Source organism: Chroicocephalus ridibundus, chromosome 5, assembly GCF_963924245.1.
Source record: "Chroicocephalus ridibundus chromosome 5, bChrRid1.1, whole genome shotgun sequence".
In the NCBI taxonomy this organism is placed as follows: domain Eukaryota; kingdom Metazoa; phylum Chordata; class Aves; order Charadriiformes; family Laridae; genus Chroicocephalus; species Chroicocephalus ridibundus.
Genome location: NC_086288.1, coordinates 33,766,933 through 33,787,387, shown reverse-complemented (window position 1 = coordinate 33,787,387; position 20,455 = coordinate 33,766,933). Strand labels below are relative to the sequence as shown.

The window sequence follows — 20,455 nt, the reverse complement described above, 5'->3', positions numbered from 1 at the left end:
TTGCAGCACATTTTGTTGTTCTGCTGGTTGACAGAGAGGAAGAGACTGTAGCCACATGTTCTCTTGAGATACCTTGTCAGTTGTTTGTGATTGACCTTGACCATACAGCTGCTGATTGTTTAGAGCTCACCTATAAAAATAGGCGCTCTCAATTACATATTCAAATAAATGTAAAACAGGCTGCCAAGCAGTGCTACAGTTGGATGCTTATGGGCCCAAGCGTGGAAACTACATGTGCAAATTGGGTTACTGCCCTCATGACCTGTTTGTGTCTTTGGTAGGGTTGGCAGTGGGGCTGGCTGAAGTTAGTCCTCCTGGAAAGAGCTGCAGGGCAAAGGGCATCATTAGATGGGAGGGATAAAGGATGGCTGAAAGGCTGGCAGGCCCAGTCCTCAAGCCCTCCTAGATGTTTGTGTGCTTATTACTTGTCAGCTGCACCTCCATTGCCATTAATTACTTTGAGTGAAAGGAAACACATGTTCAGGTAGCATTTTCCTCTGTTAGAAAACAGATTTAAATAATTGTCACCTTTCTCCTCTAGAACGTTGATTAGGGATTCTTCTCCTTCTCATTTTCTGACTTCTAGACTTAGAAGGCAAGCCCTCCTGGGGTGCCTTCCTTTAAAAGACATTTAGATGGATTGATATACAGATTCTGGTGCTAGGTACGTGAATGTTTTCTGGATGTCCTTGAGGTGGGGTATCATTTTCATAGAATGACGTGTAACTACCCTTCCCTCTCATGTCACAGGCAAGAGGGACTTTAATAAAACTGATCACTGCCTTGGAGCTTACAGGGTGAAATCTTTCTTCATCCACCTGAAATATTTGTGTTTATCTAGGGAAGAAAAAAAGAAAACCAACTTTGCTTCTGTCTGGCTTGTGGGCAGTTTTTCCGTCAGCTTTGTGACATTTCCAATGGTTTATTGCAAACCAAGACATTTTCGTGTCCATTTGTAAAAACTCTGCATAACGAATAAGATTTAGTTGTTGATGTTGTAAGAGTAGTTGTCAGACCTACTTCAGTTGCTGTGTGAGCTGGCACAGGCAGGACGCAGGAACAACCACAAAACCATGGATGATATGCAAAGAGTAAATTTATTTTTGTTACCTTGTGGACACATAAGTGAGAACGCAGACACTGTGGAGCTCGGTCCTTGCTAGAGGATCACCAAACCTGCTGTTTTCGACTGTTATCAGGGATTCATGCAGGCGTAGTTTACCGCTCTACCTTGATCTTTCACACAGCAGGGCAGGAATCTCAAGCATGTTCGATAAGGTGCCTCTAAGTCTATCACAGGCCTATGTTCTCTAAACACAGATGTTCTACTTGTTAAATACACAAGACTAAACAATGATTAGTATGATATACGTGTTTTACTGCACCTCAACTGCAGGTCGCTTGAGCATGTTTACAAGCCTCTCTGCTATTCTTCTGTTATTTTCCCACAGTTGCCTAACGTGATGTAATGATAAAAAGTCAATTGTGAGTGATCTTCCAGAGGTCTGAGTGCGTTTCCCCCCCTGTCCCCCAACTCTTTTATTCCTCTGTAAGGTCTTCTTGCTTTGCTTCTTTTTTATGGGACTTTTTTTATGAGTGTCTGACAGTGGTAGTAATAGGTTGATAGGTTCAAACCTGTTCCAGGCTTAGGACAGGGGATGTCGTAACACATATACTTTCACACATCAAGTAATAAAGCAAGGGGTGTCTGGGTCGATTAGCTTTGTGGATGATTTGTCTTCGTTGGATGTGAGAGCTGTGGAAGGTCAAATATGTTTTACAGTGTCTGCCAGCTTCTGGCTGATCCCCATATCAAAACTGAGTGAGAAAACCTCAAAGCCGAGACGTCTGGTTGTTCCTAAATAACCTGATAACCCTGTATCCGTGACGCTATCTGTGCTTGGGGGCACGTACCTGGCTTTCTCCTATGACTTGCAGGCGATGCTTTCAGAAAAGCTCAGCAGCTACATGTTTTCAGTAAAACCTGGTGCTTTCCTCTTGTAGGAAGTGTTTTAAAACTAAATTGGGGATCAGTGCACCTATCTTTGGCTTTGCAAACAGATTCGCCTAGACCTGATGTCTGCATGTCACTGTGAGATGAATCCTGTAACCGGAGAGGTTTTCTGTTTTCCTCAGAGCAAATTGGGGCCCTGGCCGGGCAGCACATCGTGCATGTGGCCTGCGGAGAGTCTCACAGCGTGGCACTCAGCGACCAGGGACAGCTCTTCTCCTGGGGCGCTGGCAGCGAGGGACAGTTGGGTCTCACTACTATAGAAGACGCAGTGACGGTACCAAGGTAAATGTTTAACAGCTTCAGGTTTCCTTAAGGGCAGTTCCTTGGAGGGGATGTATCAAGGGTTGATCGGTTTCCAGCCTGGAGCTGGTGGGAGCACTTTTGCTTAGAAGGGCGGTAATTGGGCACTTCTCACATAGGGATGTGAGAGTGATGCCTCCTCCTTTTCCATACTGTACTGGTGCTCCTTGAGCCCCCCTGGGAGTCAGACGAGTCTGCAGGAGGTTTGGGCAGGACAGGCCTTCTACCCGTGGGTGCTTCGGGCACAGAAAAGAAAATCAGAGCGTGATCGGCTTCCTCAATGAAAAATGCCACTGTGTTTTGTACAGAGCAAGGAGGTGTGTGAGGGAGGACCCAAAAATAGAAATGTTGTGTGTGATATCCGTCTCTATTTCAGTCCCTAGGAAGTCCTCTGAGATAGGAGATACATTTTAAGAATGGGAAAAAAAAATATGGCTGCATGAACTGGCACCTCAGCTCTGAAACTCTTTTGCAGTGTTGCCTGTTAGCAGCAAAGCGACTAAGCCAGCCTGCTGCAATTATGAATAGTGAATGTTGCTCAGAATCTTTAGGTCTGAATGTGTGCTCAGAAACACAGGTATCTTACCTGTGTCAGAGGTAGGGTTAAGTGCAAGGACATGTAGATGGTGGCAGTGGCAGACATCAAGACTCCTCCGTACAAAGCAGTTCACAGATGATAAGTCTCAGCTTATTGCCATAATAAAGATAACTGGTCTCTTTGCACATAATGGTGTTGTATCACGCTACATTAGTAACAGATGTAGTCTGTCTCGTATTCAGTCTGCCTCTGCAGAGCCGAGCAGTGCAGAGCAGAAGTTTGGGACATCTGTCTAGGGTGGCTGTCATTGTTGTAATGGTATTTAAAGGAAAAGAGTTTCAGTCAAAAACCATTGATGTTTGAGCTGAAGGGCCTGTGGGAAGACAGTCCTTAACTTGCAGGTGGCTCCAAAATAACGGAGAGAGGGGCTCACATGCCAATGTGATAGTGCCATTTTAAAAATAACATTTTTGTGAAATAACTCGAACCTTTGACATGCTATTCTCTGTACAAAGCACTGAAGAGGTTTTGGTGCTGTAACTCATAGTAAGTGCTACGCCCTTGTCAGCATGAAAAACGATGCCTGAAAAAGAGTAGTAAGAGAGACACCAAGAATCAGCTATTATCACCATTTCCAGATAGCTGGATTCAGCATTATAGCAGAAGTCATAGTTGGAGTTAGTAGTCAAGTGTCTAATGGTCTCCACAGATTTGCATCTATTATGTATGGATCTGTGTCACCTTCAAGACTCCATTCCTCAGTCTCAATACCATAGGTTATGCGTATGTGTAGAACAAATATCGGAATGGAAATCGTAATTTCGACCTAAGGTGATACTGTATTTGTGGACACTTATTCTAACATAGTGTCTTCTTTAGGTTGATAAAGAAATTGAACCAACAGACGATACTGCAGGTTTCCTGTGGAAACTGGCATTGCCTGGCTTTGGCAGCAGGTACTGTGACATTCATTATTTACTACCAAGATTTGTGCTGTTATTTTGCACAGTGTCCAAGATTGCATATTTCTGCATAATAAACTAAGGACATCCCTGTCCCAGCTGCTTTCAGGCCAAATGGAAAGCTATATAATGGATCAGTTACCATGTTACACACAGGCCACCCGCTGTCTCACCGGTGAATGATGGCAGGAACGCTTAAAAGCTTTCTGTCTTGATGTAGAAAAATCTGCGTAATTAATTTTTTTTGTGTTGAAATTATCCTTGGCTATTACTCTTCTGTATGCAACATGTGGATTGTTCTTTGTTATGCTGTTTAAGTTACAGTAGTTTGATGTTGTATTTTGTACTTAGTTGTATGTCTGTTTATTTACCTGGTGGCTTCAGACTATGCTTTTATTTTGGTAAATAATACGTTGCTTGATTTTTTCCATCATAACGCTTGAGTGGGAGCGAAGGCCCCAGCACTGGTTCTTGCTCATTTTGGCAAACTTTCTTTTCTGTTGACCAGCTTTTATTCACTGTTCTCTTTCTTTCCTTGTTTCAGATGGCCAGTTCTTCACATGGGGCCAGAACAGCTATGGTCAACTGGGCTTGGGTAAAGAATGTCCCTCCCAAGCCAGTCCACAACGTGTCAAGTCTCTTGATGGGATCCCTTTGGCTCAGGTTGCTGCAGGTGGAGCCCACAGTTTTGCCCTCTCTCTCTCAGGAGCTGTGTTTGGCTGGGGGAAGAACAGCTCAGGACAACTGGGATTAAGTGATGAACGAGGTATTAAAACTATGCTCCTCGGTGAAACAAGCATGCACTTTTCTGGCCTAGTGTCTCCTTTTGCATTGACAGTATATTTTTACTGAGCAGGTGTGTAACCCTCAGCAACTCCTCTTGGGAAGAGAGGGCAGAGGAACAGTCTCTGGTGGACTCTACAGGCTTTTCATACTTAGTAGGAACAGAAACACTTTTTTTCCTGTTGTGGAAGTGAGGAAGGTCGAAAGAAAGATCCTTCAAATGTGGGTGTCAACATGCAGGCATCATTCTTCCTCCTCTCAAAAATGATTTGTCCATATTTTGTTTGAAGTTGGTGTGGAGCAAAGGTTTTAGAATCATAGAATCATAGAATCATAGAATTGTTGAGGTTGGAAGGGACCTTTAAGATCATCGAGTCCAACCTTTAGCCTACCCTGACAAGAGCCACTTCTAAACCATGTCCCTCAGTGCCCCATCTACCCTTTTTTTAAACACCTCCAGGGATGGTGAATCCACCACCTCCCTGGGCAGCCTATTCCAATGTTTAATAACCCTTTCAGTGAAAAAATGTCTCCTAATATCTAATCTAAACCTCCCCTGACGTAACTTGAACCCGTTTCCCCTCGTCCTATCACTTGTCACCAGGGAGAAGAGGTCAGCCCCCATCTCTCTACAACCTCCTTTCAGGTAGTTGTAGAGGGTGATAAGGTCTCCCCTCAGCCTCCTCTTCTCCAGGCTAAACAACCCCAGCTCCCTCAGTCGTTCCTCATAAGGTTTGTCCTCCAGGCCCCTCACCAGCTTTGTAGCCCTTCTCTGGACACGCTCCAACACCTCAATGTCTCTCCTGTAGCGAGGGGCCCAAAACTGAACGCAGTACTCGAGGTGGGGCCTCACCAGTGCCGAGTACAGGGGGATGATCACTTCCCTAGTCCGGCTCACCACACTATTCCTGATACAGGCTAGGATGCTGTTGGCCTTCTTGGCCACCTGGGCACACTGCTGGCTCATATTCAGCCGGCTGTCAACCAACACTCCCAAGTCCTTTTCTGTCGAGCTGCTTTCAAGCCATTCTGCCCCAGTCCTGTAGCACTGCATGGGGTTGTTGTGACCCAAGTGCAGGACCCGGCACTTGGCCTTGTTGAACCTCATACCATTGGTCACAGCCCATCGGTCCAGCCTGTCCAGGTCCCTCTGCAGAGCCAACCTACCCTCAAGCAGATCAACACGCCCGCCCAGTTTAGTGTCATCTGCGAACTTACTGAGGGTGCATTCAATCCCTTCATCCAGATCATTGATAAAGATATTAAAGAGAACCGGCCCCAGCACCGAACCCTGGGGGACACCACTTGTGACTGGACACCAACTGGATTTAACTCCATTTACCACCACTCTCTGGGCACGGCCATCCAGCCAGTTTTTTACCCAGCGAAGAGTACACCTGCCACAAAGCAAAGCTCCACAGAGCAAAGAGCAAAGGCTCTCCCTGCAGAACAGCAGGCGGAACCCATCCCCTTGTTTGCCAACTTGTTTGTGACTGGTGAGCATCCGTATGCTACAAAATGATGGCAATACATAGTATCTCAGTATTGTAAAATGTTGTCTAGTTTATTTGTTCACAATTTTCCAGACACGCAGGGCCTATGGTAGTTTTTTCAGGTGGCCACGTTCAGTGAAGCCTGGCCATCAACAGACTTGAAGATCGGTTTATAAATAAGGCTGATGAGTGGATATGACTAGTTTGAAAAGCCCCAAACTCCTCTGCTTGTTGTTAACACATTCTTAACTTTTTGTAAAAGCAAATGAGTGAAAGATGCTCTTTGGAGCTTCAAATCAACCTCCTCATAATTTTCTGCATAGTTGCTGACTAGCATTAAATATCTAGGCAACTTTCTGAGTGTGGATGTGATACCTAGCATGCACAGATAATTTATTTTGCATGGGTGAGTACATGAGGTGGTGTACCTATTTGTAATTGTTAGGTCGCATAATGTAGTAGCATATAAACACTGCTGCAAGAGAAAAGTGTTACCTCACATTTCGTGTGCCTGTAATGGAGTGATGCATTTTGACAACCCACCCTACCAACTGAGACGTATTTAAAGCAATTGCTCAAACGCAGCCTGTAGTTTAGCAAAAGAGGCTCAAAAGCTGTATGCGTCATTTCATCTTGCTTTGCACTTTTAGGAATGTGAACACAATCGTAAGACTTGTAAGATACCTTGTGTTCTCTCAAAAATGCTCCAGGTGTATTCTTTTGTACTTTATGTAAGCTAGAGTTGATCTAGTATAACAGCAGCCATGTTCCTGCCGTGTAGACTGGCAGATAAATGCTTCTAATTTCAACAAAGCTGCAGTTTATATGTGAGAGGTTTGCTTTGACATGGGGCTTAATCTTAAATGAATGTATAAAGGGCACCTGCTTGTGGGGCTGTGTTGGCCAGGAATCATACCCTGCTTACCCCTCGATACATAGCGCTGTAGTAAATACGTGATATTTATGGTAAGTGAATCATGATAAGACAGTGTGAATTATACTTAATGAACATGAACAGCAAACATGAGTAGTCTGCAACACTGTTATTTAAACGATTATGCTGTAGAGATAAGAAGTGTCATTCCTGTCAAAATAAAGATCAGAATGCTAAAATGCAGAACAAAGTAAATGAAAAATCTGCTCTCATTTCTGGATCTGTGAAAATGCGACCACATTCCTTTCACTACTCCGAAAAAAGCACCTGTCAGGTCTTGTGTGAGAGTCATAAAAAACGGACAACTTCTATAGGTAGGAACTGGATTTTTTGTTGGTATGAAGTAAGCAGCTGCTCCCCTTAATATCTAACTGTTTTGAGGTCCTTGAAATGCTCAGCTTTTTTATTTTTACATCAGTAAAACATGTAACCTTGTGTAGTGTATTCATCCTCAGGAGATCCACTTTTAATGATTAGAATGTCAGAGTGAAGGAGACAAGCATCATTTAACCGTTGGCAGAGATTAGCCTTTGCAAGTAGGAGGATCTTCTTAAAGGATGACAACAGAAGGAAGGCTAGGCATTTAAATATACCTATGGATTCAGGTTGTCATGTGTGTTGTGCTGGTGTCTCCCACGTGTCAGGATTGTTCTGTATGGAAAAGATGTAAGCAAGGTTTTGGAAACACGTTTGCGGTCATCAGCGAGGAGTCTGGAATGGAGCATGAGGCTGAAGGTGGGTGTAGCTGGGCTGCACTCATCATACCTCCTGAACTGCAAGTGCATGTTGAGTTTATACAAGATTCTCAGTATTTGCATTCTTGCCCAATTCTGGGCAATTTTCTTTGAGCCAGGACAAATCTTTAAGAATTGGAGGAGGAAAGCAGCAGGGAAGTATTCAAGGATGTGGCTTTTTTTCCGCAGTTGTTAAAGCTTCCATTGCACATGTAAACCATATCTGCAAATCAAACTGCCAGTGGTTTTCTCAGACATCTAGGTTTGCGTTTATGAAACAGCTCCTTTATTTCCTTTGTCTTCAATGCAGACCGAGAATCCCCTTGTCATGTGAAGCTGTTGCGGTCTCAGAAGGTTGTTTACATCAGCTGTGGAGAGGAACACACAGCAGTCCTGACAAAGGTAAAGATGCTAACTTGGGAACCCTGGCTGCTGTCTCACCTGCCTGATGGTTTTGCATTAATTTCCTGCGTAATCGGAGAAAAGAACAGATTGACTTACTGTATTCCATCTGACCCCAGTAAAAGAAACTAAATGAAAAGTATAGTCTTATTACAATTTATTCTGAGGTTCATTGCCAACATGATCCATTGCTGTTCTTGAGGATGTTACTGATCCATGACAATGAATAGTAAACTTCAAGTGAATTGCTCAAAGGAATTACCTTTGAGCAAAAAAATTAACAAACACACCAAAGGGGTGAAAATAGCATTTTGTTGGATGATAAAAAGAGAATGATGTTGTCCATCAGAATAAAATGCAGGTCAAAAGGAATGGGTGTTTCAATGAAACATTAGCAGTCACTCACAGCATTTACAAGAGGTTTGCAGTTCCAAACCTACTGTTTCCAAGTGGTGTATAGTTTAGTGGACAGAGGACAGGGCTAGGATTTGGAAGATCGCTTGCCTTGCCTTTGCCACTTCCTAGGTGTTGCTTCCTTTTTTTGGTGCCTCAGTGTTCTCCACTGTAAAATGAATTAAAACAGCTAACACTGGGATTCCTGTGGGAAAAACACTGTAGAAGATCAGTTATCTAGAAGCTCTTGTTCAAGGAAAAAGGTGACAGTCCTTTTGATCAGCAGCTGACAGAGATGGGTGTAAAGTACCGTGGAAGTGGGTGCCACTCAGCCATGTTTAAACCTGATAGGATTTCAGACTCATCTGGTGATGGTGAGGAGAAGCTGGGCTGCTGTAAACATACCTAAAGATAATTCTGTCATTCTCTGATGGGTGGCAAGGTAACTGTTTGGAAGCTGCGTTAGCAGAACTCAAGTTTCTTTTCTGAATCCCTTGGAAATCCCCATCAATCTCTGCTTAAGCTTGGGCTCATACTGAAACTGGAGTCAGAGGGATGCTGCTGGGTTTTGGGTCCCTAAATGGAGAATATGCTGTTTGATTTGCTAACAGAGTGGAGGGGTGTTCACGTTCGGTGCAGGTTCCTGCGGGCAACTGGGACATGACTCCATGAATGATGAAGTGAACCCCCGAAGAGTTCTTGAGCTAATGGGCAGTGAAGTATCCCAGATTGCTTGTGGCAGGTGAGTCCTGAGTGCAGTCAGAAATTTTCTTTGGTGGAGGTTAATGCTGGCGCTGAGCCTTGTAAATAGGGGGAATAGTCTTACTTCTGCGTCCTACATGTCAAAATTAAGTTATTTTAAAATTTACTTCCCATGAGAATTTTAAGGGCCTCTAAAGGAGGTTGTCTTTTTATTGGGGTTGTTCCCCGTGCTGTAACCTGCTAAAAGATATCTTTCCATCTTAGTAATTCAGCAAGATTTTAGAGCAGCAGCCCCTTTGGTCACAAGTTTCCAGCCTCTTTCATGAAAAGACAGTTAGTAACACTGGTGCTGTGTTGTTGCCAGGCTTAGCAAATGACTTAAGACAATTCTGTCCGTGAGCCTGATACCAGCCGTATGCTGGCACACGTTGCTCTTTGTCACTTCTACCTAAAGAGCTCCATGCCGTAAACTGGTGCCATCAGGTGGCAAAAACTGAGCATTGGTGCTAGTGTAAAGATTGCTGCTTTGCACCAGCTTCTGGCCTAGGGAAACTGAGCATAAGTTCTACGCTGTGTTTGTGGGTGGTTTTTGTTTTGTTTTGTTTTTTTCCTTTTAATCGTTAAACAAGGCCCAAACTTTGTACCCGTCTCTGTTACAGACATCACACTTTAGCCTTTGTGCCTTCTTCAGGAATGATCTATGCATTTGGCTGTGGAACAAGAGGCCAGCTGGGAACAGGGCACACTTGCAATGTTAAGTGTCCCTCTCCTGTCAAGGGTCACTGGGCAGCTCACAATGGGCAAATCTCAGGGAAACCTGGTATGTATTATGTGTGATTTGGAGATGCAAATGGACATAAATAATTTAATTTCACCCACAGCTGTCTAAAGATATCTTGACATTGTTCTGTGAAAGTTCTTGAAATAGCAAAAGAAACCCATCCTCCTGTCCCAAATGCACTATGGAAATTACTGGGTGACCTCTTGCTCTCTCTGTTAACGTGTGCCCTCTCCCTTTCTCTTTTCATGGCAGTGCTCAACATTTGGCAATCTTGAACCTTCATGGAATTATACTAATACTGATTTCTAAGGGCTTTCATTTCTCTTTAAAAGTTCCATTGCAGTTTAAAAATTACAATTTTTTCTTCCTGCCAGGCCCTGTGTATTTCTCAAGAAAGTGCTACAGTGCTTGAATTCCGACTGATTTCTGCCTGGCCTTCAAGGGACCCAGGTGCTCCTTGTAGCGTAAAGCCTGAGACACTGGCAGTGCAAATTTTGGGGAAAAGGCTCAGTAGGAACTTGCATTCGTCAGCTTCTAACACAATGTCTCGTTCTTCAACAGATGCCTGTAAATATCACATTGTTAAACATATCTTCTCAGGAGGAGACCAAACATTTGTGCTCTGCTCCAAATATGAGGTAAAACAAATGAAGTATCTTACCAAGTTTACTCCCCTGTCCCAACCTTCACAATGCATCTTTTTTCTTTTTTTTTTTGGTAATACCTCCCAAAAGTGAAATCTTGCTTTGGAGTCTATTCTGCCTTACAAATCTTTCCAATGATGACAGTTGTTACAGGGATTTACAACTTTTTAGGAGTGTCTGAAAGCTGCCTTCCTTTAGAGGCACGTCAAAGAGCCATTGGGAAGACACTGATTTCAATTTGATGAGCAGGGAGGGGAGTTATTTCCTTTGCAGATTGGAAGCGAGGGACTTCTTTCTTCCTGAGGCACTGGGGTCTGTGTGATTAGAGTGTAGGGCTGTGGACCACATACACTGGGTTTTTGTCAAGATATGCTGGATGGAGGGATGAACGTTGAATTGATTTTTCTCCTTCTGTCTTATTGCTTTCAAGAAGCGTTTGACATACACTTTTGAAGCATGGAGATATGTCTAGAATAAATGTACTAAGCCTGTAGTTATATATGGTGGTATTTAAATGAGCTTTGGTACATTTAAGGAGATGATATTTTGGTTTTTTTCTTTTCTTCTTTTTAAAATGTACTTGATGATGATCTTGGTTTTTTTTCCATGCCTTTCCTTTTGGATTTCTTAGTAGTGCCTCAGCTTCCTAACCAAACCTGTTCAGAGACCACACTAAGGAAGCTATCATTTATATATAGAAAACAGAGATTATGGATAAGAAGGAATTGTTTTACAAGCCTTGTCTTTGCTGAAATCTGTATCTTCTCACAGAATTCCTTGCCTGCTGATGATTTCCGGACCATAAATGAAACACGTTACACCTGTTTAATAAATGATGAAACTATAGATGTCTGGAGGCAAAAGCTTTTAGAAAAGAACAGTTCTAATTCTGTCAAGTAGGTATTGTGGCACTGGACAAGCCTTTTGTTGAAAGTGTTATTTAAATAATTTTGTTGGCTTCCGTGCCATGCTTTCACTTGAAATTTAGCAGCCTTTTCAAGTGTGGTTCTTGATGGTTTCCAAGGGGAGGACAGTTGCCAGTCACAAGGCTGCCAAGTTAGAGCTTCTGAGCAGAACCAGAGGAGTTTGAGGCTGCCTCAGAACATTGCAAATGGTGGGTGGGAAATGTTTTTTAAAGTTGTCCTTCATTGTGTGCTTAGAGTTCATGAAAAGCAACAAGAACTTGTGAGCAGAGTGATTAAATTCCTCCCCCTGTGTGCCTGCTATGGGAATGGCAGAATAGGTGGAAAGGAGGCACTGCTAACATCCCTCCTTTCAAAGAGGGACGTTACGTGATCCTGAATGAACCACTTACCCTCTGTGCCTCTGAAGGGGTGATCCTGACATTGTTTCCCATAGAAGGAAGGGAAGAGAGCTGAAGAGATTTGCTGGGACATCCATTCTTAACCTCTGTATCTGTTTTCTTTTGTCTTCCTACTGCAAACAGTAATGTTGTTCAGATACTGTCCTCAGCTGCCTGCTGGAATGGAAGCTTCTTGGAGAAGAAGTAAGTGGCAAACAGAGTCCGGAAGTGTGGCTTTCCCTTGAGGCAGACTGGAATCCCTTTACTTCACCCACTGCTGCAGTGGGATTTGATTTTTCTGATCAGACAGGAGATGGGGGCAGAGTGTGTTCCCTAAGGAGGTGGGTGGTCAGAGGGTAAGGAAGGCAAATGGTCTAAGAAAGTGCATGGTGAGTGTGCTGTAAGTGGCACAGATTCCTTGGAGTTGTTACAACTGTCACTTTTCCTTATGAAATGAGTATCATCATCTTTAAAAAAGAAGGATAGGAGTACGACATAAAGGGGATTGAGTGATGCCAGGTATCTGAATAGTCTCTTACCCATCTGAGCCAGTTGTTGGGGGCTGGTGTGTGTGGAGGTACACTTCAATACAGGCTGCTCTTGAAAAACACATTTGAGGCAGCATGGAAGCACTTTCCTGGGAGGTGACATCAGTTGTGGAAAGTTTTGTGCTGCTGCTTACAAAAGCAGGAGTTTCAAATGGGTGTAACCAGCAACAGGTGGTGCCAAGGATGTGATATGCATAGCTGAGTCAAAGGCTGTGGGTTGGGAAGGATTGTGTTGGCTGTGTCTGTAAATGTTGGGGAGGTAATAGCATAAGATGAGGAGGAGGAGAAAATTTTTATGGTGATGTGATGAGTAAATGACCTGTAACTAGGTGAAGAAAAGCTTAGTTACTCTGAGTAATCTTTGAGTAATATTTTCCAAGAGGAACTTGAAAAAGAAAATAATTTACTCATCGTTCTTGCATTTTTCTGCTTGTCCAATGGTTTCTTCTTTAGTGTTGTTACAAAGCAGGCTGTTACTGCGTCAGGAAAGTTGTCATGTTGGTTTAAAACATTTGTTGAGATATCCAAGTTGTTGAGTCACATAAATAGTCCCACGTCTCCTTTGAATGTGGAAATAAGCAGAGTTTATGACTTCATCACCCCAATGCAGTTCTCCTTCCACTTCAGTGATGTCTTGGCTAGTGCAGGAGTTAACTTTTACAGAAAATCTTTGACCAAATGAATGATAAAATTTGAAGCCACCATACACTGAAGTGAGGCTGTATTTAACCATGTGCCTTTATATATGAAGCCTTATGTCATAGAATCATAGAATCATAGGGTTGGAAGGGACCTCTGGAGATCATCTAGTCCAACCCCCCTGCCAGAGCAGGGTCACCTAGAGCAGGTTGCACAGGAACGCGTCCAGGTGGGTTTTGAATGTCTCCAGAGCTGGAGACTCCACCACCTCTCTGGGCAGCCTGTTCCAGTGCTCTGCCACCCTCAGGGTAAAGAAGTTCCTCCTCATGTTTAGGTGGAACTTCCTATGTTCAGGTTTGTGCCCATTGCCTCTTGTCCTGTCCCCGGGCACCACTGAAAAGAGCCTGGCCCCATCCTCCTGACACCCACCCTTTAAGTATTTATAAGTGTTGGTGCACTTGGTCATAGAATCATAGAATCATAGAATCATAGAATCATAGAATCATAGAATCATAGAATCATAGGGTTGGAAGGGACCTCTGGAGATCATCTAGTCCAACCCCCCTGCCAGAGCAGGGTCACCTAGAGCAGGTTACACAGGAACACGTCCAGGTGGGTTTTGAATGTCTCCAGAGATGGAGACTCCACCACCTCTCTGGGCAGCCTGTTCCAGTGCTCTGCCACCCTCAGGGTAAAGAAGTTCCTCCTCATGTTTAGGTGGAACTTCCTATGTTCCAGTTTGTGCCCATTGCCTCTTGTCCTGTCCCCGGGCACCACTGAAAAGAGCCTCGCCCCATCGTCCTGACACCCACCCTTTAAGTATTTATAAGCGTTGATAAGGTCACCCCTCAGACGTCTTTTTTCCAGACTGAAGAGACCCAATGGTGCACTTGATAGAAGCACCCTACTATAGTCCTCCAATGTCCTAATGCAATATATGGGCCTGTTTGCAATACAGCATTGCGGTACACAGGGTTAGGTGGAAAAGCGGGTTTTCCATGGCAGTGTGACTGGGCATGCTCCAGTACTGCTTCTGCACATCACTGCCTGAAGCGCTCTGTACCGCAGTGTGACTATGACTATATCCAGCCCGGTGCTGTTATGGAAGTAGCAATTCGACTACAGCAGGCTATGTTTAGCTTCTCATGTCATTATAGCTACATCAACAAACTGACATGCATCCCATCTTTAATAGCTACCTTTTCTTTCAGAGTATCTAATACAGCACAGTCTCAGGTGAGTAGTGGCAGACTTGAGAAATCCTTGAGGTCAATGGAATTGTAGCAATGACCTTTTTTTACTAGCAGCTGCAAGGTTTTATGTGCAGCTTCACTGCAGACAATGGTGCTGAGGGCCTCTGCTACAGACGCTGATCGTGTGGTACCCACTGAGCTAGGCAGCTTACCTGCTGGCTTGGACATACGGTGTTGCTAGATCTGGCTGTTAGGCTTTTATCCTCCGCAGGCTTGCCTTCATTATCCTTCTTACACAGGTAGCCTGAGGAAATTACAGCCTTTCAAGCACAGCAGAAAGGACAGCACATGCTTGTTGCAACTCCAGACCACGTGGAGACTGCTCTCAGATGTGCTGTGTTTTGTTTGTGGTAGTTCTTTAGTTTTAGAAAATTTGAGAGTGGAAGTGCCAAAAAAGCTACTCTGAGTATCTTCCCCTGTTTTCTTTCGAAACCCCTCATCTGATGTTCCTTTGTATAGCAGTCAGTGTCTTCTTATGCATCACCCTTCCCTTTCTTCCTGGGTGTGATTAAACAGATTTTGCTGTAAAAGTAGTGTATGTGAAGACAACACAGAGGATCCTGATATATATGATAGATACATATTTTATAGATTTTTTTTTTTAAAGCAGTCCGGCCTGTCTAGGCAGGCTCTTGTGCCAGTGAAGGAGTCCTGGGGGAAATCAAAGACTTTGATAAAGTGTTTCTCTGCAAGAATCCCAACCCTAACCAAGGCTCAGAGGAGTTCAGAAGGGATAGTTGTCCATATTGTCTTTAGCAAGAATATTCCAACTTCTGCTTTGTTTCTAGTCTGATTAATTCCCTAGAGGTCATTTCTCCATTGCTTGCTCGTGGGCCATGCCAATACACAGGTTATGGTGTCTTTTCCTTAAACTTATGCCTGTCTGTGGGAATTTTTTTTTTTTTTTTTTAAGAATTGATGAACATTTTAAAACCAGTCCGAAGATCCCAGGGATTGATCTGAACTCCACCAGAGTGCTGTTTGAGAAGCTGATGAACTCTCAGCACTCCATTCTCCTAGATCAGGTATTGCACTTCTGGGGTTTTGGGTATTTAGAGGGAAAATAACAGCCGCTTTTGGAGGGAAGGGTTGTACTGCAAATCTGCAGACCAGATCCTTCATGGTATCAATGGATACTTCTCCATTGACCTAGGCTGATTTTCACCTTATATAATTTATTCTAACTTCGAGGATTTCTTTCACGAGTGCAGAGCTGTGGGATAAAATCATGTATGTTTCCTATGCCATTTTTTAGCTATAATTTTTATAGCTTTTTTTTTTTACTCTGGGTTTGACTTTTAAAGCAGGGGTGTGACCTTAACAAGAGGGGTTAACTAACCTTTAGCCAATTCTGGAAAAACCTATCCAAACATTCAGGCATTTTGGAAAAACTGGAATTCAGTCCCATCCCGTGGAGTGTTTTTAAAAGGTTGTGAGCTATTAAGTCCACCCATTCTGAGTGTGCTCCGTTTCATCAGTTCTTAGACATCGTCTACACTGTAAGCACTCTGTCACCCAGGGTAAGTTCCTTTCTTTTGTCTTGTTTTCCTCTAGATACTGAAGAGCTTTGAAAGTTTTTTGATTCCTCAGCTGTCCAGCTCACCACCAGATGTCGAGGCAATGAGGATCTATCTGATTCTCCCTGAATTCCCACCCTTTCAAGACTCCAAGTATTATATCACGTTAACGCTTCCTCTAGCAATGGCTATTCTGCGCCTAGATACCAACCCCAGTAAAGTTCTCGGTAAGAGGCTGTCATTTAAGATGCATGTTGCTCTCAGCATCCAGCTGGGACACGGTGTTGCCTTTAGGTTTTTCAGTGGTGTTTTAGTGTTGGTTTAATTTTTCTGTTCTGTTAAAACGTCTGCAATGATAATTGTGTATTATTTGTGATATAGTGTTGTTATGAAGCAGTCTCTTCTAAAAAGCAGCTGGGAACCAAAAAGACTCAAGGAATCCTCCCCCCAAAACCTATGTTCCCATGTAAAAGAATTATAAACATAAAACTTGAATTTTAAACATGAACTGTGAGGAAATGAAGAATATGCCATGCAGGTAAGATATGGGAAGTTAGTTACAATAATATAAAACATATAAAATTTATGGTGGTGTGGATAATAAATGAGAAGAAAATTTGGGTTAAGAATTGTTTTGATTTAGAAGTAAAATATCATTTCAAAGAACACTTACTAGGGAGGTTAGTCTAATTTACCTTATCTAGTTTACCTGCATTCAGAGACTCAGTTCCAGTTAAATTTGCATGCTTTTATGGGAACATAGATTTTTTATATCATGAACATTAAATGATCTTACTTTCTTAAATCTAATCTGATATTGTCCACATTATAATATCCTTTCTGTTTAAGGTAAATTAAAGATTATACTAAATATAAAGTTACTTTGTCCTGTGTAAGGTGCAGAAAACCTATTGGCTGGTCTGTGACCAAGCTAAACACTCCAGCTCTTCTCCCACTTCTGAATCTTCTAATTTCTGCTAATATTATCTCCTATGAGCTCATTTTGAGCTAAGCAGAACATACGCTGCTTAATGATTGTTTTTCATGTTTGTTAAGCTTTTATTTTTCTTGTCATCTTGCTCTGTTTCTTAAGTTGTCTTATACTGAATCTCATATTATCATGTAAAATGCTATGTAATGAATTCAGACCTCCAGGAGCATTGCTCCAGTGAAATTTATTTTGAAGTTTAGTGATTTTATTTTTTTATTTTAAATTTTTATTCAAAGACGTTTTGGAACCAAGTTTCCTCCTCTACTCAGAGTAGTCCGCTGTGATTGTTATCACATAGAAACATAAAGCATTCTCATATCTCTGCCTGCCAGAATCTATTGCTGTGCTGACACTTGAGAGGATAAATTGGTTTTGTTTCTGACAGTTGACATGGCGGTTTCTCAGGCTCCAGTTTCTACTTTGCAAGTGGATTGGTTCTAGCAAAGAAGCTAACAGTCAGGGCACCTTCAGAGGGGAGTTACCTGTCCTTGGCAAGAAAGAAATCAGCCTTTCTAAAGAGCGGGAGTTCAGACCGTTAGTGCAGATGTGCCAGGTGACACACTCTGACACCTGCTTAGAAAAGTATGTGGTACTGCGAAGAATTGCCCAGGCAACTGGTCTCTTATCACTCATGAGAGACAATGATTTGCCCGCAAGATCACAGCATGTTGAATACAAGATGTGTGAAACGGTATCTTGAATTCAAAGTTGAAAAGCCTTGACTTCAGGCTCTCACGCTGACCAGGGATTGAGGCTGGGTAATGACTGGGGTGGTTGTATGAGAGTAGAAAGGGAAGAGCTTTTCAGTTTCTGGTATCTAGCTGACTCTTTGCTCACTTTCCTGTTGGTACAGTTAGGAGAGAAATAGAGAAGTTTTTTGAAATAACCTTTAGGTGCGTTCCCCTATTTTCAGCTTTAATCCCTTATTTAGAGGTTACTCTGGCCTTTTATTCAGGATTTATATTGATGTTTCTCCACTTTCCAGATAACTGGTGGTCTCAAGTGTGCCCAAGATATTTCCTCAGACTTGTGGACCTCTATAAAGGCGCAGTGGTTTACCTCCTCAGTGGAAGAAAGACACTGTTGATCCCAGTCCTGTTCAGTAGCTACATTACAGCTGCTCTCAGACTTCTGGAGAAACTCCACAAGGTACGCGGAGGCTGAGGAAGGCCTCAGCCCGTGTTGGCTCAAGATGATTCAGTCTTGTCTGCCCTTTGCCAGTTGGCAAGGGCAGAATGGTCATGGCCCTGGCTGTGTCATGTCCACCAAGACATCACATGGGGAAGGTGTTAGTGGTTTTCCTGAATTCAAGGTACTTGAAGATTGTTTAGTCTTGTCTCAAACACTAGGAAAAATTTACCCTAAACAATGCTGCTGCTGAGCCACCAGGCTGCGTGCACCACAAATACCCGTCATCATGATGCTTCTGCTCCCATTGTGTTGGTGCTGGTTAGTCTGGGTGAGGAGGAGGGGGAACTAAAATAAATCACAAAGAGGTTTATCTCTATTCTTGTTTGTTCGTACTAAAATATAAGGGACTATGTGTTTTTGCAAGACTTTCTGGGGCCTATTGTTGCAGGCTGCTATAATTGATTTTATGAAGGTAAACCTGCACGTTCTAAGAAAAAAGCTGAATATATCCATATTTTAAAAACCATCTGTTTTTTTCACTAGGTAAATCAGAAGGTTAAACACATAGAATATGATAAGTTTTATATCCCTGAGATCTCCAGCTTGGTGGACATTCAGGAGGATTATCTCATGTGGTTCTTACATCAGGCTGGAATGGTAAGCAGTTTTATGTATGGTCCTTGAAATAGCTGTCCATGTTTGTGTCTCTGGTTGTAGAGATCTGTATTTTTAATATCCTTAATGAGGGCGTAATGTATTCAGTATAGGAGCATCTATATGTTAAGTCTCTAAGATTTGGGTTCTCAGTGGCTTGACAAAGTTGACTTAAAATAAGGCTGTCAGAAGAGCTGGAGCTAACAATATTTAAGTAATGCTTGCAACAGTCTCTGTGATTATTCATGTGAATCTCATTCAATCCTTGCACAAGGCGATTAATTCAGTCACTGGATCCTTTTAATGTAATCAAGACCTCAGGAGCCAAATCCTGCATTCTAAAATTATAATTTTTACCCTTTACTTCTGCTGTTTAGGCAGGTATTGTGAATAATGTAGCCAGTGATCTTAAAATGTTGCTCTGTAAGAGGAGGCAGTGTGGCGTTCTGGCTAGGGGACTGAACCAAGACTCAAGAGATGTGGGTTCTATTCCTGGCTCTTCCAGTAACCTGCTGGGTGATCTTGGGTAAGACCCTTCACCTCTTTTATGCCTCGCTTTCTCGTCTGTAAAAAAGGAGATAACTAAACTGAGGGCTGGAATAAGCTGTGTAGGAACCTGGTGAGATTATTTAATTATAGCAAGGAAAGGAATCCTAAGTGTGAGAATACCAAAAAAGCATCTGCCAAGGGATGCTGCAAGAGTAAAATCCAACTGTAGCAAGAATTTTTGTGTGTATTCATCGACTTTTTAAATGTTGTGTGTGCTGCGTTCCCTGTCCCCTACTTTCCATCATTTAAATAGTGTTGCTCTGTGCTTACTTTAAGTGAGCAGAACAATAAAATACTGACTCAAATTTATGTAACAGTGATAGTTAAAAATGCATTGATATGGCTAATTAAAGGAGTAATTTGCATTGCAGGAGTGGTCTTATATTGTCATGTTGTGGCCTTATGGTTTCTTCTCGTGTTTCGCATGGTCTCTGCCTTGGGGATAGTTTTCTTGTTTTTCTTCATGAGATTAAGTTTCACCTGTGGCAGGCTAACACAGGCTTCTGTGCCAGTTAGTCCTCTTAGTAACGTTTGATGTTCAAGTTTTGAATTGGGCTTGTGCATTTTCTTGAGACGGAAGTTCCTGTGCTTTTCTTTAAGAGGAAAGGTTGTTGGTCCAAGAGGAGAAAAATTTTCTTTTGGTTACTTTTGAACTAGTCAGTCAAAAAAAATACAAGATACAAAATCAAAAGAGTAAAAGATTTTCATATTTCTCCTTTTCCTTCACAGAAAGTAAGACCATCTATCATGCAGGTAAGAAAATTGCTTTTTCATTACTCTTAGTTAAATAAGTGCTATGGAAGCTGTAAATAGGAATGAATCCGCCTACCATTCTTGCAGGATGCTGTGACGCTCTGTTCTTATCCTTTCATCTTCGATGCTCAGGCTAAGACCAAGATGTTACAGACAGATGCAGAACTACAGATGCAGGTAATCCTTCTCTCCCAATTTTCCAGCCCCATTTATTTTTTCCTGCCTTTTGCATGGATGCTTGCAAGGAAGGGAGTTCACTGCGAGTTAGCGTGTGCAACACTTAATTGTTTCCATGATACAGGAGAGCAGAGTAGCTGGAGAACCCCTTTGCCCTGGATATTGCAGAGACAGTGCTTGGTTTCTTTCACTTCTGTGCAGAGGCAGTGCTCTCCAGGAGCGTGTTCATGGCAGGTGTTCAGCTCCAGCACCTACTTACC

The 20,455-nt window shown here is 42.7% G+C and overlaps 1 protein-coding gene across 5 annotated transcripts in view; it reads left to right on the top strand.

Moving 5' to 3' along the window:
- Positions 1-20,455, top strand: part of HERC3 (HECT and RLD domain containing E3 ubiquitin protein ligase 3) — a 54,887-nt gene that overhangs the window by 19,614 nt on the left and 14,818 nt on the right. For 3 of the 5 annotated variants that reach the window (XM_063337211.1, XM_063337213.1, XM_063337210.1), the window contains exons 3-17: positions 2,137-2,296; positions 3,732-3,808; positions 4,359-4,580; positions 8,069-8,160; positions 9,165-9,295; positions 9,915-10,075; positions 10,598-10,674; positions 11,452-11,576; positions 12,128-12,187; positions 15,337-15,448; positions 15,978-16,167; positions 17,917-18,080; positions 18,606-18,719; positions 19,995-20,018; positions 20,106-20,195. In XM_063337211.1, coding sequence (XP_063193281.1) covers positions 2,137-2,296; positions 3,732-3,808; positions 4,359-4,580; positions 8,069-8,160; positions 9,165-9,295; positions 9,915-10,075; positions 10,598-10,674; positions 11,452-11,576; positions 12,128-12,187; positions 15,337-15,448; positions 15,978-16,167; positions 17,917-18,080; positions 18,606-18,719; positions 19,995-20,018; positions 20,106-20,195 — 1,799 coding nt within the window. Of the gene's footprint in view, positions 1-2,136; positions 2,297-3,731; positions 3,809-4,358; positions 4,581-8,068; positions 8,161-9,164; positions 9,296-9,914; positions 10,076-10,597; positions 10,675-11,451; positions 11,577-12,127; positions 12,188-15,336; positions 15,449-15,977; positions 16,168-17,916; positions 18,081-18,605; positions 18,720-19,093; positions 19,243-19,994; positions 20,019-20,105; positions 20,196-20,455 lie in introns of those variants that run through there. The other 2 variants (XR_010071408.1, XR_010071409.1) reach the window with 2 other exon arrangements.